Source organism: Micropterus salmoides, unplaced genomic scaffold, assembly GCF_014851395.1.
Source record: "Micropterus salmoides isolate LMB-PRFRI ecotype aquatic unplaced genomic scaffold, ASM1485139v1 Ms_hic_scaffold_4, whole genome shotgun sequence".
Lineage (NCBI taxonomy): Eukaryota > Metazoa > Chordata > Actinopteri > Centrarchiformes > Centrarchidae > Micropterus > Micropterus salmoides.
The window spans coordinates 9266230-9292905 of NW_024043372.1; the positions used below are offsets into that span (position 1 = coordinate 9266230).

General features: G+C 40.6%; 2 protein-coding genes across 8 annotated transcripts in view; both read left to right on the forward strand.

The window, feature by feature from the left end:
* Positions 1-8501, forward strand: part of arhgef3 (Rho guanine nucleotide exchange factor (GEF) 3) — a 38671-nt gene extending 30170 nt beyond the window's left edge. For 4 of the 5 annotated variants that reach the window (XM_038698003.1, XM_038698005.1, XM_038698006.1 and 1 more), the window contains 7 exons: positions 57-119; positions 222-318; positions 1471-1547; positions 1660-1917; positions 2536-2706; positions 3551-3740; positions 5092-8501. In XM_038698003.1, coding sequence (XP_038553931.1) covers positions 57-119; positions 222-318; positions 1471-1547; positions 1660-1917; positions 2536-2706; positions 3551-3740; positions 5092-5855 — 1620 coding nt within the window. In that variant the 3' untranslated portion in view covers positions 5856-8501. Of the gene's footprint in view, positions 1-56; positions 120-221; positions 319-1470; positions 1548-1659; positions 1918-2535; positions 2707-3550; positions 3746-5091 lie in introns of those variants that run through there. The other variant, XM_038698007.1, reaches the window with a different exon arrangement.
* Positions 8502-12165: 3664 nt separating this feature from the next.
* tasora (transcription activation suppressor a) overlaps positions 12166-26676 on the forward strand; it is a 46192-nt gene continuing 31681 nt past the window's right edge. For 2 of the 3 annotated variants that reach the window (XM_038698001.1, XM_038698002.1), the window contains exons 1-5: positions 12330-12591; positions 21605-21750; positions 22093-22185; positions 22588-22660; positions 23631-23722. In XM_038698001.1, coding sequence (XP_038553929.1) covers positions 12330-12591; positions 21605-21750; positions 22093-22185; positions 22588-22660; positions 23631-23722 — 666 coding nt within the window. Of the gene's footprint in view, positions 12592-21604; positions 21751-22092; positions 22186-22587; positions 22661-23630; positions 23723-26676 lie in introns of all 3 variants that reach the window. The other variant, XM_038698000.1, reaches the window with a different exon arrangement.

Below are 26676 nucleotides of genomic sequence, written 5' to 3' on the forward strand. Positions count from 1 at the left end.
AGATCGAATATATTCTGCTGTCTAGAAGTCTAGTTCTTCTCTCTCTCTCTCTGCAGGCTATATTTGAGTTGGCTCAGGGTGAGCAGGACTTGGTTGAGGATCTCAAGTTGGCTAAGAAGGTAAAAAGAAAAACTTTTTTTCTTTGAAGAACTGACTTTCCTCCTCAATTTATTCTACAGTACCAGTATTTTTTAATTATGCGTTTTATTATGTGTGTACAGGCCTACCATGACCCGATGCTGAAGCTGTCAATTATGACTGAGCAGGAGCTGAACCAGATCTTCGGTACTCTGGACTCACTGATACCCTTGCATGAAGGTAGGAGGGAGCATCTGATGGAAACATGCAGCAGCCTCCACAGCTGAGTGCTGCAGAGTAAAGTCCCTTTATGTTATGGCAATTCAGTCTCTCTCTTGCTCCTCTCCTGCTTGACACCTCTCCTTCGACAGGTGGAAAGTAGTACACATTGTAAATTTAAGAGAAAGACGAAGCCAGCTAAAGGCTGCAGTTCCTTTAATAGCCACCAGATGGTGACAGTGTACAATTACATTTATTTACATTTACATTTACATTTATTACATTCATTTAGCTGACTTACAATTGCTATATACGTCAGAAGTCGCACGCCTCTGGAGCAACTAGGGGTGAAGTGTCTTGCTCAGGGATACATTGGTGGATGAATCACAGTGGGGAATTGAACCCGGGTCTCTCACACTGCTCCATCACCACCCCCAAATGAGAAACCCCCAAAATCTCACTGCTCAAATAAAGTTGAGAACTTTGGCTTCTTGTTTTTTTAAAAGAATTTAAAGGGTAATGTTACATATGAACATATATAAATAATCGTTACAGAAAGGTATGGAATAATATTGGCTCTAGTATTGGAACATTTCAATACTAGCCCTATTGGTGACATGGATTGTTGTTTTTTTAATTTATTTAAAAGGGACAATGCACATTAATCAACATGAGGACTTAAGTCCAATGTGTAAATGTACCAGATTTAGCCATACAGATTAATTTTCATCTGCGGTATCTGGCAGGTTGATAGCATAACACAAAACATTAAAACCAGTGCTTAATTTGTAAATTATTAGGTGCCATCCACTAAAAAATGTATTAATAAACTAATTTTATTAATTAATTAACAAATTATTAATTATTTAAAACACATGGGTGATCATAAGCCATTATTAGCTACCAAATCGAATAGTAAATGAGGAAATCCATTAGACTTACCCTATTAGGCTGGATTTTGTTTAATGAATTCATTGAGTGGGGGGGGGGGGGGGGGGGGACCATGGAGTTTGGACATTCACTTCAGGGTCATGCAGTGCAGCTGTTGCTGCTCTCTCAGTATTTTTGCCTCTAAAAAAAGTTAGTGTTGCCATTGTGTCTTCTTCGATGGCCCCATGTTGCTCTGGGTCCTGACCTCTATTGTTTCACAATTTAAAAACTGTCTCTCCTCAGACCTGCTGAGTCGCCTCCGAGACGCCAGAAAACCTGATGGAGCCACAGAACATGTGGGACACATCCTGACTGACTGGGTGAGTTTTTTTCTTAACTTAAAGCAACATACTGAAAATAATTACAGTCTGTCTCTGAAGATTTCAGATGTTTAGTCGTAGTAACCAGGTTTCTGTTTCTGTGTCCCTGCAGCTGCCCTGTCTCTCCTCCTACACTCCATACTGCAGTAACCAGGTGAAGGCCAAGGACTTGTTGGACCAGAAGAAGCAGGATCGGCGGGTACAGGATTTCTTGCAGCGCTGTCTCCAGTCGCCTTTTAGCAGGAAGTTGGACTTGTGGAACTTCCTGGACATCCCCCGTAGCCGACTGGTGAAGTACCCGCTGTTGCTCAGAGAGATCGTAAAGCACACACCCAACGACCACCCGGACCGGCAGCACCTGGACGAAGCGGTGAGGAAAACCAACGTTAAGATACAGTACACCTTTGTCCTACAGGTCTGGTTCACCCAATTGTCAGACTGAGGTAGTAGTAAAAATTCAGAGACAACCTTAAAAAGGCTGGGAGTAACCCAGAGGTCATGGTATTAACCCTGAAATGTCAGAAAAAAACTTGTCTGGAATAGGAATAGGGAATAATGGCCCAGTCCAACTTTTAAAACGGCAACATTTAGGTAAATCCACGTGAAAATTTTGCATTGAGTTCAACTTTGATGTGTGAATTTGCATGGATGAACAATAGGAAGCCATCTATATCGGGGACCTCTGAGTAAAAGTAAAGGTAAAAGTCCTATTCATTTTCTCAGATAACTTTTGGTGACATCCAGTTGGCTTGGATGGCCATGAATGTCTTGTGGTTGAATTATCAGTACAAACCTTTAAAAGTCATAAACAAAACTTGGTGTTAATATTGAAAAAAGAGAAATGACTCTTAAATAGTCACGAGTATTCCTGAAGATGTGGGAATATCCTTGAAAGTAAGGCTAATTGTTTAATGCATGTATTTAATTTGTATGTTGAAAACAAGATCCGATGATGGATGGAATTAGATTTTGTCTGTTTGCTCTACAGATGCTAATGGTTCAGAGCGTGGTTGCAGACATCAACAGGCGGACAGGGGAGTCAGAGTGTCAGTACTACAAGGACCGTCTGTTGTACACAGAGGACGGACAGAGGGACGAACTCATTGACCGGTCCAGAACCCTCAGCTGCCACGGAGAACTGAAGAACAACAGAGGACTCGTAAGTAGATTTCTACAATTTCATACTCATTACCACCACCCCCCAACCAAATGTTCTACCCTCTCACTTCTGGACCTTATTTTCCTCCTTCTTTTGAACATATATGGTCTATAAAGTTCATGAATCCAAAGGGAACAACACCACATAAGATAAGAAAATACAAATTAAATAAAAATAGAACAGAAAAATGCAAAATGTAAAATAAATAGAAAGATAAGCGTTATGTGTTCACCATATACACCTTTTATGTACAGACGTGAATGATAAGAATTTTTGCACAGGTTGCAGCAGTAGGTAGCTGCGTGGTGTAAAAATAAATATATTTGTACAGGACAGAATATGTACAGCAGTATAGTTTAGCTTTAATATAGGCTACAGGAATAAAAAAAAAGTGATAATGGTAAGTGTTGACTGAGTGCTACATTATGTCATTGCTATGTGGCCTGCGATAGCGCTCCTTCTTGCACTGTGGATGCAGCAGTCTGAGTCAAAGAATTATGCTTAGTTGCTTGATGCTTAGTAATGTGATAGTGGGTTCTTTAAAAGTCCATAACATATAAATATACACATTTATACATATAACATATAACATACATAGAACATATAAATATAATAACTGTAATAATATACTTTCTCTATGCAAGTACACCTGTGTAATTGGGATTGTTTACTTTCAGTTTTATCTTTTCCTTACAGAAATTCATTTCTACTTTGATTATTTTACAAATTTTATGACTAGTAAACAGGATCCAAAAATTTTATCTGTCATTTGTTGAACAAACACAAACACCTGATCCTCAAGTAAAGAAAAGTTAACTTCGGCTGTCTCTGTTTGTCTTTCCAGAAGCTCCATGTGTTTCTGTTCCAGGACGTCCTGGTCATCACCAGGTCTGTCTCGCTCAATGACCAGCCAGTCAGCTACCAGCTCTGCCGCCAGCCAATCCCCATCCGGCAGCTGGACCTTGAGGACCTAACAGATGGAGAGATGAGAGTGGGCGGGTCCATCAGAGGAGCCTTTAGCAACAACGAGCGGAGTTAGTAGATCTTAAATACCACAGATGCTATAAAAACAGATCCATTTTATTTTGTCGTTCCACAGGAGGAAATCAGGATTGGTTTGCATGCATTTACCTTTTTTATTTTGTCCACTGTAAAACTAATTCTGTGTACCAGTTCCATGGTATGTACTGTAATGTACTACTGTATGACCAAAATAAATTTAGTCTCCGCTCCATAGTATCAGTAAAGGGAAATCTTGTTGTTGATATGATGTTACATCATAGTTATATTTCAGTGATATTTCAACTGTGTGGCAACAGTTTCCTGTTCAACATGACATTGCCCTCATGCACAAAGCCAGGTTCAGAATCAGCTTTATTGCCAGGTATGTGTACACATACGAGGAATTTGACTCTGGATTGTACAATGCTCACGATGTGCTTACTTAAACAATAATACAATAAGACAATAATAATCAAACACAGGCTTCAGTATAGAGAACACATATATATACACACTATGAACAAAATAGACAGTTTGAGACAGGAAATGCAGTCTTTAGAGGTTTGAACCAAGGATGAAAACTTAGACTAGTCCATCCATCGTTAACCGCTTATCCTGTGTACAGTGTCGCGGGGGTTGGAGCCAATCCCAGCTGACATTGGGCGAAAGGCGGGGTACAGCCTGGACAGGTTGCCAGTCCATCGCAGGGCCACACATAGACAGACAACCACTCACACTCAAATTCACACCTAAGGGCAATTTAGAGACACCAATCAACCTAGCCTGCATGTCTTCGGATGGTGGGAGAGAACCCACGCAGACACAGGGAGAACATGCAAACTCCACACAGAAAGGCCGGGGCAACCGGGGTTTGAACCCACGACCTTCTTGCTGTGAGGCGACAGTGCTACTTAGACTCGTCATGCAAAGCTATTTAATGTTTGGACAATCAACCTAAAAGGCAACACCTGGGCAACAAGAAACATCTGTCAGTCACATGTTCCAATAGTTTTGCTCACTTGAAAAATGGGTGGGTTTAAACAAAGGGTGGTATGTCCTGAGTTGTTTAACACATCTAGATGTGAATACCAGGAAATGAGAGCTGAAATTCTGAACTCTTGTCTCATACTCATCTTTTGATCTCAAACCCAATGGTCTTCAGTGAACAACAAAAACAAAGGAATTTGCCTTACCGTTCCTATACTTTTGGAGGGGACTGTACAATATCAATATGAACAGTATAAACAGCTCTGAAATACAGCCAGGTCTGTAAAGGAATGTTTTTTTTCCAGTTTGGTATGAAAGAACTTAAAATCTACAAATTTTAAACCTACTGGCACAGATGTTTGACCAGAATATCCACTGATGTCTCTCTCCTCACAGCAAAGAACTTCTTCCGGGTTTCGTACCGCACTGGAGGTCCACTGCAGAGCCACTGCTTCCAGGCCAGCGACGCCTTCAACAAACAGCAATGGATCAACTGCATCAGACAAGCCAAGGAAGCAGCAGCACTGACTGGAGACCAGCCACAGACAGGACAATGTCTGGAGACAGGGCTGAGTGGCCAGATAGGGCCGCTTGGTGTCACCCGTTTGAGTTTGCGTGATGATTCAGGCCCTGAAGATGAAAAAAAGATATGGGTGGAGGCGGAAACAGGACTGGGTTTGGAAGGAGAGGTAGGTCAGAGGAGAGAGAAAGATCTAAGTTTGGGTAAAGAGCCTTGGGTTGCTTTGACTGAAGAGACAATGGGCGGTAGGGAAATGGAGACAGGTTTGGGTGTGGATGGTGAGATGGGTTTGAAATTAGATGGAGAACAAGGGATGGACGGTGAGAAGAGGCTGACCATCAGTGAGACAGAGACAGGTGAGATGGAGGCAGGGCAGAGGGTCAGTGGCGAAATGGAGGCAGAGCCAGAAGCCACAGCAGATTGCAAGATGGATGGAGGAGGAGGAGGAGAAGGAGAGACTCTTAGCATAGGCACCAATGATGTTCCCATCTCCCACCTCTCCTCTGATTGTCCCTCTCGAGAGGAGGAGAAGGAGGTGATGGAGGAGGAGCGGAGGGGCGCCGAAGAGGAGGGTGAGGTCGGCATGGACACCAGTGAGATTGACTCTCTGCAGTGCGAAGAGCTGACCCTCAGGTGCTGATGCTAGGACCAAACAAAAAGAGCATGACATAGTGAGGGAATGGCACCACAGCCAATCAAATCAAGGACTTGATGATGATGTCACTGGCAGAAAAGTCAAAAGAATATCAATGATCGATCAGACAAACTTGTCGATACACATTAACCAACATCTCCTTCGGATGAGACGTTAAACTGAGGTCCTGACTCACTGTGGTCATTAAAGATCCCATGGCACTTGTCGCAAAGAGTAGGGGGTTCCCCAGTGTCATGGCAAAATTCCCAACCTGACTTTCACCATCTGGCCTTCTAATCATCCCCAATAGTAATTGGCACAATGTTTCCCTCCCTCTCCACCTCAAGCTGATGTGTGGTGAGCGTTCTGGCGCTAAATGGCTGCTGTGCATCACCCAGGTGGGTGCTACACATTGGTGGTGGTTGAGGTGAGTCCCCCCCACTTAACTGTGAAGGGATTTGAGTTTCCATGATAAAGCGCTATATAAATGTAATGCATTATTAACATGTTCCACAACGCTGTAACTGCTGTATCCTGACTGCTGGTGACAGTGGTAACTACTTTGTTCTACAATGCCACAGCAGACTATGTTCAAAGATGGTGCCTACCAGGCACATAGTGCAGAATTGTTTTCAAGGTTCCTCTGGCAGTAATTTTTTTTGTTGGTCCTTTAGAGCAACTTCCAGCTGACTCCCCACACACGAATGGTGCAAAACATTAATATACTGATACGGCTCTTTGAGACTTATTTTTTTATCTGACCAATGGCTAAAATTCTGATAATACAAAGATTTAACTTGGACTGTTTGTGATGCTCAGAAAAATGTATTTATTGTTTTACTTCCTTGAAATTATATATGTTTATGGGTAAAAGTATTTTTGGTGTTGGTGCTGATAACAAAGCCAGAGAAAAGGTGCAATGTGCCAGGAAAAGGCAGGAAGAACAATACTGCTAGCTGATCTAAATATGGACACAATAATGCAGGTTTTAAAATAACTTTATAAATGTTTTTAAGGAAGGAAATGTATTTAGCAAATATTTTTAGGCCTGCTTAAAAAACATTTGAGTAGCAGTAAAGACACTTTATGAACTTCTGCTTTTTGCTGGTTCAGGACAGTAAGATTTTCTTTACACAGTTCTGTTGTAAACATTATCAGCAGCGTTCTCAGGTAATACACACAAAAGGTCATGACATGGAGACCAAATGAGCGAATCACAGAATTCAAGTCAAGTCAGTGGAAGACAATAAAATAGCTTTTTGCATTTAAAACACTATTACTAAATGATAATCAATCATGCTTGCAGCTGCAACAACTACACACTACTAAAGCAATTATGAAAATTATGAAACTGAGCATTGCAGATGTCAAGTGTAGGGAAGTTCCTACCTCTGTTTTACAGATTTGGAGCAGCAGTAATCATCTTCATCTTGAAACTTGTATCTACAATTTTGGCAATTTTCATTCTGCCAGATCAGCTGGATTCTTTGCTCCTCAGAAATTCTCCTTACTTGTTGTGTTTCTAAAACTCTCTAATTAATTAAAATCAGTTATAATGTCTGAAAACACTGGAGACAATAGATCTGTACACCTAGTTCTGATTAACAGATTAATAATGATTTGTGAATTTATCAACGTGAATGTACATTCAACAAGAATTTGACAAAACCTGCAAGACACATCCTCCTACAAATAGGGTTCATGTGTAATGTGCATTAGCAAATACTGTTAAGAATATTGGTAAGAATATAGGACATCAGGTGGACACAAACTCGACTCCAATAGGTTAAGGATACTCTGTGTCAGCTAACACATCCGTGATAACAGCTTAATATAGTGAGATGGCGGTAGCTGTTTGATGTTTCTCCATCCTGTTTCCAAAAATAGATTCATGCAGTGTTTACAATGGTTGGCATTTACACAGGAATAATGCTGAAAAGACATAACAAAAGATGTTGTCAGTGAACATTTGGCAGACATTTACTGTATGAAGAAAGTTTCCCTCAAAACATACTTTACAAATCACAAATAGTTGCGTATGAATGGAATTCATGGGAGAAACAGTTACTGATATTTTACTGTCATTTTAACATGTAATCTACTTAAAGCATGCCAAATGCGTTAAATGCATGTTAAGTAAATGTTTACTTTTTTTTACCAGCTATCCCTATAGTTTTGACACAATATCCTGTAAAACTGAAACAGCTTGCACCTGTTCTAGGTGTCACTACAAAGCTGCTGCAAGGTGAAATGTTCAGTGTTGTCATGGGAATCAGAGAAGAGGAGCCTGTTGTGTATGTACTGTATGTATGTAAAGAACGTATATAATAAGTTTATCTGTATATGAATGTAGGAACAAGCCAAGCATGTATGTTTGTTATATATGTGCAATTGTCAAGACAATCAGTTTGATATTATAAATATATAGTTTTGATGCTGAAGTTTCTAATGATGATGATGATGATGATGATGATTATAATGGATTAAGGCTACCACAGTGTTAAGACTACCAGATAGTCACCACAGTTATTTGTCTCTTAAGAGTAAATGCCCCAGACAAAACTTGTGCACACTGTCAATATTTTGTTGAGGTGTCAACTAATGTGTGAATTGTCACAAGACCAAAGCATCAATAAACTGTTATTAAAGAAGCCTGTCACTGAATGGATAGTTATAAATGTAAATGCTCCGTATTTGTAAAGCACCTTTCTAGTCTTTTCAACCACTCAAAGCACTTTTACACTACATCTGCGTTCACCAGTCATACACATTCATACAGTGCTCAAACGGAAACTAACATTCACACACTGGCGGAACAGCCGCCAGGGGCAATTCGGGGTTCAGTATCTTGCCCAAGGACACTTCGACACACAACCAGGCCAGGGATTGAACCGCTGACCTTTCAAATTAACAGCCAACCCGCTCTACCTCCTGAGCCGCAGCCGCCCCGTAGCCCAGTTATGGGTTGCTGCGAAGAAGACAAAATGAAGCCTGCCCTTTAAAAAGGGTGCACATAAGTACGATGGACTATTTTTAGCAAACAAACCTATGATATTAATGTGAATTGTGAAAAGTTGAGGATCTAAGACTGAGCCATGAGGGACGCCCATATTGTCAAAAATGTGCATACCATCAGCCACGACACGCTAAAATCTTTTTCTGCAGGTAATTTCTTGGCCAGTCACAGGTATGCCCGTTTCTTTAAAGAATGTAAGGAAGTATTGTCTATGGTATCATGTTCCATCCATCCATCGTCAACCGCTTTTCCTGCGTACAGGGTCAAGGGGGGGCTAGAGCCAATCCCAGCTTACATTGGGCAAAAGACGGGGTTCACCCTGGACATGTCACCAGTCCACTGCATGGCCACACATAGACAAACAACTACTCACACCCACACCTAACCTAACACTTTTGGAGACCCCAATCAACCTAGCCTGCATGTCTTTGGATGGTGGGAGGAAGCCGAACCCACGCGGACACAGGGAGAACATGCACACTCCACACAGAAAAGCCGGGGCAACCGGGGTTTGAACCCACAACCTTCTTGCTGTGAGGCGATTACAGCACAACATTTCAAGTGACTTAATTTTTATTTATTTAGCCCAGTGTCACAAATCACAATTTGCCCCAGATGGCTTTACAATCTGTACAGCATATACAACACCCTCTGTCCTTAGACTATTCATTCAGCTGCCAGTATGTTAGGATATAGGGCCAAATAAAGCAGAATGTATTACTCTGTATACCCATTATCTTGTTAGAATGATCTTGTTAGCCACAACTATTAGGCTGTTGCCTGTACGCTCTATCAAGTACAAAGAATGCAGAAAACTAGACACTGCAGCTTGATTTCCCTGATAAACCAACCAGAACTCATATGGTGGAATAGCAGTTCAGGCAGGTGGTGATGGCGCAATGGATGGTGCAATGGATAAGACACATGCCTTTGGTGTGAGAGACCCAGGTTCAATCCTCCATCTACCAATGTGTCTCTGAGCAAGACACTTAATCCCTAGTTGCTCCAGACATATGCATCCTCCGACATAAATAGCAATTGTAAGTTGATTTGGATAAAAGTGTCAGCTAAATGCATTGATCAAACAGATTAGTTTCAGTCAATTTGATGAAAAACAACATTTATGATGATACAGCAAATGAGCACGACAACTACAAAATAATAATAACCTCTTAAAATGTGATTTTCTGATCATGTGATGGTCCATCTGATTCCTGCTTACAGGAAAAAACTAAAGCTCGGTTTACAGAGCAGGACATCAAAGATCAAAGGACTAGTGAAGCTACTGAGGATCTTCGGGCGTGTTTGGACTGCACTGACTGGGACGTTTTCAAGAAGGCTTTGAGAGTCAATCGGACACCATCCCCCGTGACTCCTCTACTCAGCTTCAGCCTCAGTCCACCACTTCTTCGCCCCCCTCCTCAGAGCTGGCCAGCTCCACCCCTCCCCTCCTCTCTTCATTACAGAGAGGGAAGTCAACGGTCTTTTCAGGAGGCAGAAACCCTGCAAAGCAGCTGGGCCGGACTCTGTCTCCCCATCCACCCTGAAGCACTGTGCTGATCAGCTGTCTCCGGTGTTCACAGACATTTTTAACACCTCACTGGAGACATGCCATGTGCCAGCATGCTTCAAAGCCTCCACCATCATCCCTGTACCCAAGAAATCAAGGACCACAGGACTAAATGACTACAGACCAGTCGCCCTGACCCCTGTGGTTATGAAGTCCTTGGAACGCCTTGTGTTGTTCCACCTAAAATCAATCACAGACCCTCTCCTGGACCCCCTGCAGTTCGTCTACAGAGCCAACAGATCTGTAGATAATGCAGTAAACATGGCCCTTCACTACATCCTCCAGCACCTGGACTCTCCAGGAACCTACGCCAGGATCCTATTTGTGGATTTCAGCTCTGCTTTTAACACCATCATCCCGGCCCTGCTGCAGGACAAGCTCTCTCAGCTGAACGTGCCTGACTCCACCTGCAGGTGGATCACTGACTTCCTGATGGACAAGAAGCAGCACGTGAAGCTGGGAAAACATGTCTGACCATCAGCACGCTCATCTCAGGTGGGGACAAGTCTACTTACAGGTGGGAGATCGACCATCTGGTGACCTGGTGCAGCCAGAACAGTCTGGAGCCCAGCGCTCTGAAGACAGTTGAGATGGTCGTGGATTTTAGAAAGAGCCCAGCCCCACCCTCCCCCATCATCCGTTGTGACTCCCCAGTCACCACTTTGGACTCCTTCCGCTTCCTGGGCACCATCATCTCCCAGGACCTCAAGTGGGAACAGAACATCACCTAAATGCCCAGCAGAGGATGTACTTCCTGCGGCAGCTGAAGAAGTTCAGCCTGCCAAAGACAATGATGGTGTACTTCTACACCACCATCATTGAGTCCATCCTCACCTCCTGCATCACCATCTGGTACGCTGCTGCCACTGCCAGGGACAAGGGCAGGCTGCAGCGTATCGTTCGCTCTGCAGAGAAGGTGATTGGCTGCAATCTTCCTTGTACGCCTCGAGGACTCTGAGGCGAGCAGGAAAGATTGCCGCTGACTCCTCCCACCCCGGACACACAAACTGTTTCAGACTCTCCCCTCTGGCAGGAGCCTGCGGTCCATCATGACCCAAACCTATCACCACAAAAACAGTTTCTGCAACCAGCCTCATAAACAAGGCCCGGTTCCCCCACTGACACTCCCCCCTTGCACTTGATACCAATGTCTCTGCAAATGTAAATACTGTTTCATCTCGTGTTGTGCACAGACCTGGCACATTGCACATATTTATTGTTGATTGTTGATCTTTCTTGTTGTATATTTTTATGATGTCCTGGTAGTTTATATATTTATATGTATACAATATTCTCTTCCGTTGCGTTACTTCTGCATGGCACAGACCCAGAATAATGCACATGTATATATCTGCAACGTTGTTCTTCTATTCCATATCTATATATTTCTACATTTATTTATGTCGACTGTATGTTTGTCTACCTGTAGCACCTTATCACCACAGCAATTATGTTTGGGCCAGAGTAATGCACATGCGCAGTGCGTTTGTTTATATTGTTACAGTTGAAAGCGTCTATATAAATAAAATACAATTAAAAGTAAATTAAAACAGAATGTTTACATTTAACTTTTATATTATTATTGGTGCATGTCAAGGTAAATTTATTTATTGAGTGATTTATTTGTTTTTGCAGTTTGTGTCCTCCATATCCCAACTTCCATAATTGTCATTTCCAGAAGATGGCAGTAAAGGAACATTTAGTAACCCAGCTGCAGTTAAAGCTCAGTGAAGAAGATTTCAGTTCCCAGGAAGCATGGCGCGGGCTGTGTGTTGGTTGGATTACCTGAGCTGCGGGATCAGGAGGTAATAAGAGCGGTGTCGTTGCGGGGCTCTAGCCGAAAAACAGAGTGACGGTTGGGAATAAACGCGGCGGTTTGGTCGAGAATTGGACAATGGACGACAGCCTGGCTCGGAGGGAGGCAGCCCGTCCGAGGAGGAGGATGTCTGCTGCTGCCGCGGAGTTTGGAGCTAACGTTAGCCTGCAAGATGGCGAGGTGGTCGATGGACACCCAGCCAGAGAAACTCAACAAGGTCCGGGAAGACGAAGTGCTCCTGGTGGGAGGATGAACTCGGTACCGCAAGGTGTCTATCAGAGATATATGCCGATGGAGCCTCTGAAGTTCCCTATACCGAGGAAAAACAAGGAAAAGAAAGGTGGGCTGGTCCGCATTCTTCGTCCAAATGAGTAAAATTATAATATAATTAACATTAGAAATCAAAAGTTACATTATACTGCATCTAACGGTAACCAATAGCTCCATTTATTTTACATCCTGAAGTTACTACGTTACCGTTATGGAACTAAAGAAAAGGTCCTCTATCAGAAAACTAAGCCGAAGTCCATTTCTGAGCTGTTTTGCTGTGTAAACCTAGTGACAGCTCTCTACATTACACACATACACCTGTATTACATGTGCTGTTATAAATATTTACAAAAGAAAATCATAAAATATTTTGTATAAGCTGCAATGTGTTGAGGTATTTGGCAGCTAGCGCGAGACAAGGATGCTAGCTAGCTGTTAACCAGCTAACGTCAGTTAAGTTACGTGCTTTCCGTTAGAAGTTAGTGTTTGCAGTCTGTTTTAGCCTAACGTTAAATTACCAACTAAGCGCAAGTAACGTTAACGGAGATTCTGCATGGATTCAGATGTGCTTGATTTCAGAGCCGTGTTCACGTTAGCTTACGTTAACGAGTATTGGCTAAGGTGAAGTAACGTTATCCGCCTCCTCCATTTGTTTACTTTGAGTTACGTGGTCGCGCATTGTGTGTCCGTTTCTGCTTTTTGTTTCTGGGTAGTTAATACTAAAGGAGCACTTTTGGGGTGGTCTTCCCTTTGACCACGTCAAAAACCATGGCTGACCGTGACAAAGTGTGCACACAGTTGCACCCTCAGCAGTGCTTTAGGTGTTAATTAAAAGGATGGCAGTTTATATGCAAACAACTGACATAAATAGCCTGTACGTTACTAGTAAACTGTGTACCCCTCTAGCTACATAAATTGGTAATCCTCAAGTCAGTCAATGTTGTAGGTTACACTCCCTAATGTTTTGCCATTCTAACAATAACTTTTATGCAGAGAAGATGACTTTATCAGATTCATTACTGTAGCCAGCTACCTAATAGGCCTAATGTATTTCTACATCAACGTACTTGCAGAACAGGTTTTACTATATGATTGCATGTATTATTTTAATTTAAATACATGCAAATGTACATGTTGCCTTTTAGTTTGTGTTTTACCATTTACAGTATGTGCTGCTACTCGTAAAGTCAGGGTACATATTTTTTTCTCCGAGTACACAAATAGGAAATCCGACTTCAAGTGCCGTTCCAAGATAGATTTTGTAGTTGGAGGTCGGAAATTTCCCAGTTCCGAGTTGCCTGGAACGCAGCATAAGTTTAGCTGTAAGTTTGTCCTACTGTTTTGGGACTATAGAGGTTTAAGGTAACTTTATTATCCCAAGGGGCAATTTGGTTCACTGCCAGCAGTAACAAACAAAAATCACACAACAACAAATAATAATTGTTCTGCCTGATGGTAGCAGTGTGAATTCACCCTACAAGCATTGGTTGGATCAGCCAAGATTGTTTTCGCTTAGTTGAAGGACCTGACCTTGTTCAGCTCATGGAGGTCATTCAAGGGGTGTACCAGCAATTTTTCTGCACACCTTCACAATACCTTGCAGGCAATTTTACTGTTTAATGGAAAGTGACCCCGTGCCAGCAGATAACAGAGAAGACCAATAAAACAAGAATAAAACATTTTCATAAAAACAGGGTCGACATTAAAACTGCAAAGCTTACAAAAAAAGTGCATGCACTGATGTGCTTTTTGTTTTTGCACACAGCATCAACCTGGGACCCAAAGCACAGTTTGTCGATCAGAGTAGTAACAAGGTATTTGTTCTGCTGTACCGGTTCAACTGCCTGATTGTCCATTACAACAGGGGAGTTGACTATGGGATTGATAGCTTTTTAATGTTTAAAAAGGATGATTTACACCAATCAATAAAATCATTCTTTACGGGACTAGGTTCAGAGTTGTCACTGCTAAGGAGTGACACAATAACAGAATTATTTGGCTACATGATGGCTTTGGCATTCAAATGTGTATAAAACAAATAAGAGGGGAGGAGCCCTGGAAGTAGGGCTGAAACGATTCATCGATTAATAAAATGCTTTGTACAGCACACTGTTTCGCACAGACATTTATTACTGTCACACATCGTGCTTATGCTGTGAACACGACGTGATTATGATGGTGCTATTTGCAAAGTAGAGGAAGAGAGAGAAAATAGCAAGGGACAAAAAAGAAAGTGTCCAAAGTATGGGATTATTTCAAGCTAAAGAAAACCACAACTCTATAATGTTACCGTCCGTCCACCGTAAAACGAAACTTATGGATAAGGCTGGACGATATGGCCAAAAATGTTATCATGATAAAAGGTTTCATATCTTTTGATTTCAATAATTATCACAATAAGTATCAAATCGTTATTTCTTTAGAGTTTAAAGGCTGATTTTTGCTCCTGAGTGAAAGTTGAGGAAACCTGATGGTTAATTGTGGTTTAAACTCTTCTTTATGGTCAGCACTTGATGCCAAACAGTGAATCACTTAACAAATCTGACGTAGAACATTCAAAACAATTATGAGAAAATCTTTGTCAACAAATATGCATGAGTAAAATTAAGTAAAAGCTTTTTTCTTATAAACATATTAGTTAACAAAAGTCCTAATTTGTGTATGATTCAAGTGAATAAAATCAAACATTTATTGAATATTTATTGAACATTTGTTACACTGTTATAATAATAATTAGATAATTATTTTTATTTTATTGTCCAGCCCTAGTCTGGATGCGGTTAAAAGCAGAGGAGGAGTCAATAAAAAGTAGACAAGGGATTTGGCCCCCTCAAGATGTTTAAAAACCATGTTTAAAAGTGTCCCTGTTGTGTTATCCACACCTCTGCCTGACCTGAAAGTGAATTGGAGAGGAAATTTTCATGACGAGAGACACGATGACCACTGGTCTAAAGTCACTGAGTGTGTTTGAAGAATCTCAGGCACAGGAAAAATTAAGTCCTTCCAAAGACAATGAACCTTATGCAGCTGATAGGACAACTGGGGGATGAAGCAGAAGATGTCTGCCCTCAGCACAGCACCGTTTGATTTTTGTTTGTTTACATACAGACCACGTAACTTACTGGTCATTGCAGGGTATCTGTCCAGACAGTAGGGAGCTCCAAAGCCATTGATCTCCAAATCGGACATTAAGTCGTGTTCCTTAACACATGTTTCTATGAAGGCGAGAAGAAAGGCACTGCTATACTCTGACGTTTGCCTGTTTCGGAGTGATTGGACATTAGCAAGGATGACTGTGGTAAGGGGAATTCTCCTGAGCCTCTGCTGCGTCTCCCTCTTTTCCTCACCATCAGCTTTGACCTAGACACCCAACTGCAAAGGGTAGGTATGCAGAAAACCGTCTCTGAACAACAACACGTGGAACCTTGAAGCAGATGTGCCACAGCAGCAGAAGACCACACCGGGTGCCACTCCTCTCAGCTAAGAACAGGAAACCGAGGCTACATTTCACACAGGCCCACCAAAATTGAACAATAGAAGATAGGAAAAGCATTGCCTGTTCTGATGAGTCTTGATTTCAGCTGCGAAATTCAGATGGTAGGGTAAGAATTTAGTGTAAAAACATGAAAGCATGGATCTATCCTGCCCTTTATCAACAGTTAAGGCTGGTGGTGTAATTGTGTGGGGAAAGTTTTCTTCTTCTCTCACAATTTGGGCCCCTTAGGTTTAAACAATGCTTAATTGGTACTAACAGCGTACCAGAGTATTGTTGCTGACCATGTCCATCCCTTTATAACCACAGTGTACCCATTTTCTGATGGCTACTTCCAGCAGGATAATACATAATGCACAAAGGGGGTCCAACCCGATACTAGCAAGGTATACCTAAATAAAGTGTTTGGTGAGTGTACATGAAACAGTATCTGAAAGAGAGAAAAAACATTGAAAACGGGAAATGACATTGACACAGGATATGAACTCCACTGATTTTAGTCATGTCTGCTCAGCCAGTGAAATCAGCTGTATAATGTCCTCTGTAGTTCTGTAGGCGCTTTGTCTGAGGAAAAAAAACCCAATGATACCATAGGGATGTGTCCATTTTGTAGTTGGAGACAACAAATTAGCTGTGTTACAAACAATAGGAGTGTCTGCTTGACATTTGTGGTTTTTAATCAGACATGGTCCTTGTTATTCATAGGATGTCTATGTAGAAAGATAAGTTCACACGTGTACGTTGCTAAATTTTGAGCTGCACACAGATGAGCAGATGATTAAATGTGCTTTATGTGGGGCCTCAGTAGATAGACAGACACGGATATTTAAATTTAAGCTTAATGATGCTAGTGAGTTGTATTATTAAGTATAGGGACCAGCATTTTACCCCTTTGAAGGAATAGTTTGACATTTTGGGAAACAAGCCTATTCGCTTTCTGGCGGAGGGTAGCCTACATGAGAAAATTTATACCATTCTCATGTCTGTATGGTAATTATGAAGCTAGAGCCAGGAGATAGTTAGCTAAGCTAAGCGCAAAGACTGGAAACAGGGAAACTGCTAGCCTGTCTGATAAGATAAGGTAAGATAAGATAAACTTGATCCCACACTGGGGAAATAATCTTGTTATGGCAGCTCTGGATACAGATAAGATAAATCAGATAAAAATATAATGTATAGTAAGAATAGGAAAATAAGAACAAGAGTGCACACTAGTATCCTGTTTTTGATTTAATTCAGGATTTGACAGAGAAACTGGTTATTCATCTTTATGTAAATATAATTCTAATATTAGCCAGCAGATTTTAATTTCTAGTGCAGGTGTGTCTTTGACTTTTTCACTTCTAACAAATCTGTCTTCTCTGTAATGACTGAGTCACTTCAGAAGTAAAGGATAAAGTTTTTTTTTTTTGGCTACCTAGATTCTGCTGGACCTATCTTCACCATCTAATATTCAGTAAAAAAACCTTATAACAACAATTAAATCTTCTGCATTAGCTGTGTCAGACTTTCATTTCAGCATGTAGTAGACATATTTTAACATCTTATGAAGTATGTGAAAGCTTTGATATTGGATACTTTAGAAAATTTTGTTTGCATCTCGTCATACTTCCAACCATACATAGTTTTTCAGATCTGGTTACAAAAAAGATTAAATGCAGGAATCGGTTGCCTGGAGATGTTTTAATGCTACTTGGTACTGTACTGGGTATTTAGGTAAGGAATTGATACACAGCCCTACCATTGCATAATAGTAAGAGAGTTTGCATAATAAATTACATGAATATATTTTGGAACTGACATTACATTTTGCTGTATCACTGTACCATGACAAGGAAAGATATTTTGGTCACATTTCAGTGGATGTATTTGCACATCAACAGCACCTTTCTCAGTGTTTGAAGCTCCAGCTGAGCCCTCTCCTCCACATTAAAGTAGGCAGCTACTGCAGGTTCTTTAGTCTCCTGAGAATTTGGCACAAAAAAAGGCTGTGATAATTGGGGCGGGCTAACGACTATTTTTTTGGGTTCCCCAGATGCCCAAGCCATCTGTTTGGTTGTGGGCGAGGCTTACCTGAAAGGTGCTAAAAGCTGGAAAGAGGATTGGCAGTATTGGGACATTTATTACACATCTTGCTTTTAGAGATACTCGACATTGGCTGATGTCTGAGCTCTCCCTTGTGAGTTTGGGGAAAGTGGTGAAAATCGTAGTTTCTGGAGCCCTAAATGTCCTCAGTCATCATCATCTTTTCTAAATGTTAAAGAGCTGGTATTATTTTTAAGGTTCAAAACCTTATTTAGGGGTTGTACCAGAACACGTTTACATGGTTTAATATTCAAAAAACACCATATTTTGGTCATACTGCACATTGCTGCAGCTCCTCTTTTCACTCTGTGTGTAAAGTTATAACTGTGCTCTGTGTCTACATCACAGTAACAACTTTCTGTCCATTGACAGGGGTAGCTGGTGTTTGGAAGGGAGAGGAGGGGTGTGTGCTGCAGCTCAGTGTTTTTGAGGCACCGGTGTTTTTGAGGGTGTGTCGGCCTAGCTGCTTGGCGAGCGTTATGACGTGCATTTTGCTTTTATCCCTGGGACGTCACAGGGATGAAAGGGAAACGGCTGGACTACAAATGAGCTGTTTTCAGGCAGTTCAGAGCAGAGTTTTCTGTGGGAGATGCAAACCTATTACATGCACAAAAAAGGTATATAACTCAATAAAGGAGAAGGAAAAAGCCAAAAAAACATAATACCACCTCTTTAACACGTTTCTCCTAAACATCAGCAAATTTAACTGGCTAGTGTTAAATATGTTGTTATACTGTAGAGAATAATGCCACTGAATGACCTTACGTGATGAACTACCCCACTCCCCCTTAAACACCATTCACATTCTGAAATATACAGCAAAACCCAATGTATTTTTATATTTCTTTAGTTAAAAAAAATTCCATCTAAAACAATGTGTTACTGGCTAAGATACGGTATATTAGATTGTACTCCGGATGGAATAATATAATTATAAATTAGTTTTCTTTGTTTTGATATTGGAATTATATATCAGCCATCTGTCGCCATGCTCTGTAAATATGGCATTGGCCATTGAACAACCTTTATCTGTCGACCACAATTTAATTCTGATTTCTGATACATTTGAAATGCATTAAATCAAAAATGGTAAATTAGATCAGGTTAACGTATTTTTATTTGCCTGGAGGCCACTGGGGATAAAGGTGAAAGACAGTAGCGTTCTGTCAGTGTCCAAATTTAACTCCTTACAAGCTGTGGATACTGTATTTGGAGAAAATTATGTTAGTGCACTTCTGTCCTTTTTTTTATATATTTTTTTTCCCTTTGTTCCAGTAAAGGGAATATATTTTTGGCAATAGTGTTCTTTCAACTTTGTGTCAACAGTTTGGCGAAAGACATTTACTTTTTCAATGTGACAATGCCCCCGTTCGCAAAGCCACCTCCATAGTTTTCCAATTTGGTGTGGAAGTTTCATGATTATCATAATTCTTATGCATTAATTAATTTAACAACACTAGTAATTACTTAAGTTGATTTTTAATATTTAATTACATTAACATGTATAGTCCTACATCTATAATGTTATGTTAGTGTTTTATACCTCGCAACATTTTCTCAACACAGACAGGAGGAGGCAACAGGATGTAACGTTAAATGTTCAGTGACAGAAGGGTTTGAGAGGACTACGTTCTTCCATTAAGGCCCTTTCAGAAAAGAAGAGATGTGCGCTGTGTGGAAGCTGCTCAGCGCAGAAGTTTGACTACTTTGACAGCGGTGTGCGCACAAGATCACCAAATGGTGCGCTGCACGTTGCTCGATGCGGCAACAATCTGCCCTGGCATGGCAGTGCTGTCGTTGCAGTGGGTCTGAAAGGTTACATGCTACTTTGTTTGTTTACGTTGCACTGAAAGCTCGACTCTCGCCTGTACAGAATCAATTGCAAGTGACAAATTTATATTCAAGTCCCTACCAACTTGCCACATTATTTATCTCTGTTATTATCTATTACCTTTACTCGGGCTTGCAAACCTGGGTGGTGAACCCACAGGTGCTGCAATCAAATTTGCTCCTTTAGCAGCAACCTTTTAACGGCAAGTTTTTGAACAGGTGATTTGTCATCTTCAGTAAACCCTGGTTAGTCTTGGTGTACCTGAAATGCTCCCACGCTGCCGACTTCTGCCGTTTCTTCGGTGGAAATAAAGCTTCACAGATTGTTCCCTCTGCCATAGTTAAGCCAGTGTACAGTAGTAGCCTCCATGCCTCTGACAAGCATGACACTTTAAGCTGGTGTACCTCTTGTGTAACTTTTTGTTTTCATATTGTGCAAGTTGCAAGAGTTCCCTGCAACAGAAACACTCAGTGTAGCAGAGCCTTTGTGATTAATTAACCAAGACATTTTAGTGAAATCTGGTAATCGCTACATCCCTAACCTCAACCCCATCCAACCCCTTTGGGATGAACTGGAACCCAGACTATGAGCTAGGCCTTGTAACCTAATATCAATGTTGGCTCTGACTAATGCTCTTGTGGCTGAATGGGAGCAAATCTGTGCAGGTTCCAAAATCTGGGGGAGAGACTTCCCTGAAGCCTGGAGGCTGTTAGGGTAGCAGGTTAATTCCCATGGTTTTCGAATCATGTTCAACAGTCTTGGGATGTTGGGTATTCGCAAACCAACAAACATCTGTAGACAATCAAAGAAAAGATATGGGGTGGGAGAAATTTATGGATAGGTGTAATGTGATGACATGATGGTTAACCTGAGAGTCATCCCTGACTCCTACAGACGTGGCACGCTTAACAATGGGAGGCTTTGGACTCCCAGAGGTAACGGATAAGCTGAAGTCCTTGGAGATGCTTTACCTTCATAATAAGCATGGCTGAGATCTGGTGTTGACCATCAGACACAGACACTGTGTATACCTCTACCTATTGGTGTGATTTCTTTAAGGTTGGGTACAATATTTGACTGTTTCCATGTATGCAAGCAGTACCAAGATCTTCTCTGATATTTGTGTTATATATAGGACAAGTTAATGTGATCAGTTATATTCTTCTATTCATTAGTGAAGACTAACCAGAAGTACAGGTTTTCTCACATCATCTGCACACAGCAGCTATTTTTATTGTCAAATTGATGATGATGTGCTCTGTTAGATTGAAGCTTTGCTCTATCAAAATAAAATTGGTAAAAGCTATTAGTATAGTCCACACATGCTTGGCCATGTTGTATATGTGGTAAGCACAGTACGGTAGGTTGTTGTCTTACCTTACTCGCACACTGCTCATAAATAATTTTTCTTATTGCACGTAGGCTTATCTGTTTTAAGGGCACATGCGAGAACCCACTGTGGGTGGAGATAATGAGCACACTGCAGCACACACAGAGAAGAAAGCGTCACATACACTTTTTCTCATTTATTAAATCGCACACTTTTTGCTGTTATGTAATCGCACATGACGACATTGCGATTAGATTAATTGTGCAGCCCTACTATTAATGATCATATTGTGAGTCCTCAGAGTCCAGGGAGTGTAAACACATTTTGAACTTTGTGTCTTTCAGGTCTACTCCAGTATGTCTCCACTGAGTCCAGAGAGTATGAAGACATGATGACCATCCTGACCTCCACCTACATAGAAACCGGCTCTGCTAGCTGCTTCACCTACTGCAAACCTCGGCTTGTCCACAGTGAGCTGCTAGAGAAAGAGGTGAGTAAGGGACAGGTGGAGGGGCATTGCCATTTAAATGTGTCCTGTTGCTTTAGCGCTACCTATAAGTGAAATGCCATAAAGTTTTGGAAAATCACTGAGTCGATATGTTCACCCATCATCTAAATTTGGCTACAATTGCATAATGTGTTTGTGTTATATTTCAAAATCTTCTGATAAATGATTGTGTTTTGCTAATGTGGCCAGATTTGTCTTCAACCAAAGAATCTAGAAAAGGCCATTCAGACAAACTGGGATATGCTGTAATTGTTTACAGAGGAGCCATGTATAGGATGACCAGCTGAGCTTCTTAATTGTTCATGGATTGATTGTTTGTTTCAGTTTGTGGATAAGAGGAGGGAGATGAAGGCAGACGGGAGGACAGACAAGGAGCTGGAGGAGAGCTACTGTTTCCTGTTGGCTGATAGTGAGAAGGTGAGATTAACACTGAGCTGTGTTGGTGTCCAACAGGGCAGGAAGATATAATTCGATGCGCACAATACAGGCAGTAACTATCCCAATACTTTTTTGTTTTTGATTGGCATTTATCCTAATCCATAGGTATTTTGTACCAGTTGATCTATTTAAATGAAGTCTGGCTTAGATAGGACACAATGTGACTTTGTTAAATGTGACAATATCACAGATTTTTGAGGACAGAATGACTGGATTTTTTTCTGGAAAAAGACAAAGGACTGCCATTGTAATGAACAGTTAAGACTTAGACTCGGATCAGTTGGTCAATAGATAATAGTGAATTAGCCTTATTCTTTAAGATAGATATTTTATTAAATCTACACTAATTGATCAATTTTCTGAATTATTTGTCCGATGTAGGTGCTCTGTCTCTGTGAGAAGGGGCTGACTGTGGGTCAGAGCTGGCTCACAGTGCTGGGACACCCCAATAAAGGTAGGAGTGAACAGAGACATGCTGATACATACAAAATAACAAAACAAACTGCTGAATGTGTCACAGGTGCTTGTTACAAAAAGGTCGTGTGTAGATGGTAACCCTAGATTGGCTCAAGACTTTGTGTCAATGTCTGTGTGAAACCAAAAGTCAGTATTGGCTTATCTTTTCCTAAACCTTACCAAGTATTATTATTGCCTAAACCTAATTTTAATCTCTCTCTCTATCTCTCTATCTATATATCTCTCTATCTATATATCTCTCTATCTATATATATATATATATATATCTCTCTATCTATCTATATATATATATCTATATCTATATCTATATCTATATCTATATCTATATATATATATCTATATCTATATATATATATATCTATATATATATATATATATATATATATTATATATATATATATATATATATATATATATATATATATATATATATATATATATATATATATATATATATATATATATATATATATATATATATATATATATATATATGAAGGTCCTGTATTTGACCCATTCATCCACCATAACCTCCTCCTTATGTGTCACTCTTTATACTACTCACCTGACTTCCTAAAGGCTCTGTCAGATTTACCAGTTTCTTTACAACAACACATTTAATCTTGGTTTACTGGTTAACTGGTGAGACAAGCAGCTCCCGGTATATCTGCAAAAAGAAAAGATTTACAAACTCTACTGATCCCAGAAAATTGCTGCTATCAGTATATATAATATTAATATTATTTTAGGGCGCTATCAGTACAGTGTGCTGATATTTTGTCTGATCTGTGACCAAAGATGTGTAGCACTGGATGTGCAAGTTCACTAAAATCTACCTACTTTGTTGAATCAGCCGCCTACTTGCTCACAAAATTAGTGTTAAATGAAAAGAACATACACAATACCTGTGATCTTACTTTTAATGAACTTTGTGTGTGTGTCCCTAGGAGTATATCTGTCCAGGTACTCAGACTTGCTCCAAATTAACCCCATAACCCCTGGAGCCACGGGGGAGATCCTCATCTTCAAAGTGATGAAGGTAAATCATCTGGCTGGTAGTGATCCTCATCACTGCCTCGGTCAGCTCTCCTCTCTTACTTTTTGCTTTGTTTTCATTTATTATTTTTGCTACTTTTTTAACCACAGGCTTATAATGTGGTTCCCTCTCACAATTATGACCGTGAGGATATTTATTTGAGTTTAAACTTTCATTAGGAGAATGATTTATGCCCGAAACTCTGGGTTTCGTTCATCATCTTGCAACTGCCTTCAGTTCCCAAACAGCAACATACTAGTCTACTGACAGCAGTGCCATGGACAACACCATTGTGTCGAAAGACTGAACGCCTGTGGAAATCCACTAGCCTTGAGGTACACAGGCTTTATCTCAGAGAACTTGTGTTGTCCTATAATGTGACGGTTGGAAAAGCCAGATCTGACTATTTCCGTCAACTAATAACATTAAATAAAAAAAAATCCTAAAGTGCTGTTTGATACGATCAATACACTTGTTTGCCCTGCTGCCCCAGTTATCCCTGTTTTTTGTGAAGCTGACAGCAATGCTTTTTTGGGTTTTTTCACTAATAAAATTAAAATGATTAAAGATAAAATCCCGTTACATTCGTGTGGTACCACTGCTGTCTTTAAGCCAGTCTCCAGCATGTGGTCCACTTTTAGGACTGTGACGATTTCAGATATTTCTGAATTGGTGACCAGGATGAAGCCATCTTCCTGTTCATCGGATGTCATTCCATTCAGATTATTCAAAAAAGTGTTTGAAGATTTTGGCGCTTGTGTAACCAAAATGGTTAACCTCTCGCTGTCTACTGGCGTTTTTCCAGATGCTTTTAAGCATGCTATAGTGGAACCGTTAATAAAAAAGGCAGGTTTGGACCCGTCGGATTTGAATAGTTTTCGGCCTATTTCTAAGCTCCCGTTTTTATCCAAGATCATTGAGAAGGTAGTCTGCGAACAGTTGACATTTTACCTGGATAATAGTAACATCCATGAGCCATTCCAGTCAGGTTTTCGTAAACAACACTCTACCGAAACGGCCTTACTGAAAGTGTCAAATGACATTATGATGTCTGCTGATTCTGGAAAACACACTGTTCTAGTTCTCTTGGATCTGTCTTCCGCCTTTGACACCGTCGACCATCAGGTTTTGCTGGAAAGATTAAGGGATCAAGTAGGGCTGTCAGGGTCAGTTCTGCAGTGGTTCACCTCATATTTATCTGGGCGTAGTTTTAGTGTTACAGCAAACCAAATAAGGTCTGAGTCTGCAGACTTGCTTTGTGGAGTGCCTCAAGGCTCTGTTCTGGGCCCCGTTTTATTTTTGTTGTATTTGATCCCTTTGGGAAAGATCATACAAAGGTTCAATGATGTTTCTTTTCATCTATTTGCTGATGATATCCAACTTTACTGCTGCTTCAAGCCGTCAGAGATCTGGAAGTTAAACTCCTTGCTCCATTGTCTTGTGGAAATTAAAAAATGGCTAAGTGAAAACTCCCTGCAGCTAAATGCAGACAAAACAGAAACATTAATCATTGCCCCTGAGGATGCAATTCCAGGAATTAAACAATACTTGGGTGATTTAGGCCAGTCTGCTAAGCAAAGTCTTAGAAATTTGGGAGTTGTCCTGGACAAAGACATGTCGTTAGTGCAGCACTGCAAGCAGCTGACGAGAAACTGCTTCTTTCAATTAAGGAAAATCTCAAAACTTAGAAATATAGTTTCAAGAAATGATTTGGAGCTAATCATTCACGCCTTTGTGTCGTCGCGGTTAGACTATTGTAATAGTTTATTTTTATGCCTAAACCAGAAGGAGCTCTCTCGACTGCAATTAGTACAAAACTCTGCAGCCAGAATTTTAACACGTACTAATAGGAGGTCTCACATATCACCAATCCTAAAAGAACTTCATTGGCTACCAGTGTCTTATAGGATAAATTTTAAAATTTTGGTTTTAGTTTTCAGAGCTTTACATGGCCAGGCTCCACCCTATATTAGTGACCTGATTCAGCGTTATACCCCTGTGCGTGCTCTGAGGTCTGTGGATCAGAACCTGCTGACGGTTCCACGCACTCGCTACCGTACTAGAGGTGACCGATCTTTTCAGGCTGTTGCCCCTAGGTTGTGGAATGACCTTCCACCATCTATGCGCTCTTCTGATTCTGTTGATGCCTTCAAATGCAGACTAAAGACACATTTATTTGTTCAGGCTTTCAATTAGCTACTTGTGGGTTGATATGATCATGTACTGTCTATGCTTTTATTGTGTGTATTTTATGATATTAATGTTTTTGTTGTGAAGCACTTTGTGGCCCTATACCTGTGAAAGGTGCTATAGAAATAAACTTTTACTTACTTACTTACTTACTTACCATGCCTCTGAGCTCATCGATGAAGTGCACAAATTGCCATAAATTCCTACAGAAGATTACCGTACTCGAAACAAACATACTTGCACTGTCATAAATCTCCCCATGTGGCCTTCTGGTGAGTTAGCTCAGCAGAACTGAACATGACACAATTTAAATGAACAAATTCTTAAGTGACACCATAACTGACCCTAGACTCGCTGGGTGCAAAACCTAAAAATAGATTTAAGATCGTTCTCTCATGGAGGAACATATTTACAGCTTTATGTCAGCCAACATCTGACGGACATCCAAAGGTCAAAGACTATAGTCACCCTCGCTATTACCGCTAGAAAACAGGTTTTAACCATTAATAAATCTCTACAAGACAGAAATGGGTATGGGTGCTGATTTTAAAAAAGATCCATCCAATTAAAACAGACTCCACGGTATTTAGGGGGCCTGTAGATATTTAGAAATATAGCTCTATTTACAGAGAGTAGTCAGAAGTAGTAAAGCAAGAATTAATTTAACTGTTTCATGTCCTTGACAAACTGGAAGCCCAGTTTTGTATTGGTGCACCACTGTTGTTGATGGTGGTGTTAGTTATCACTTGGTGAATACACATCCTAAG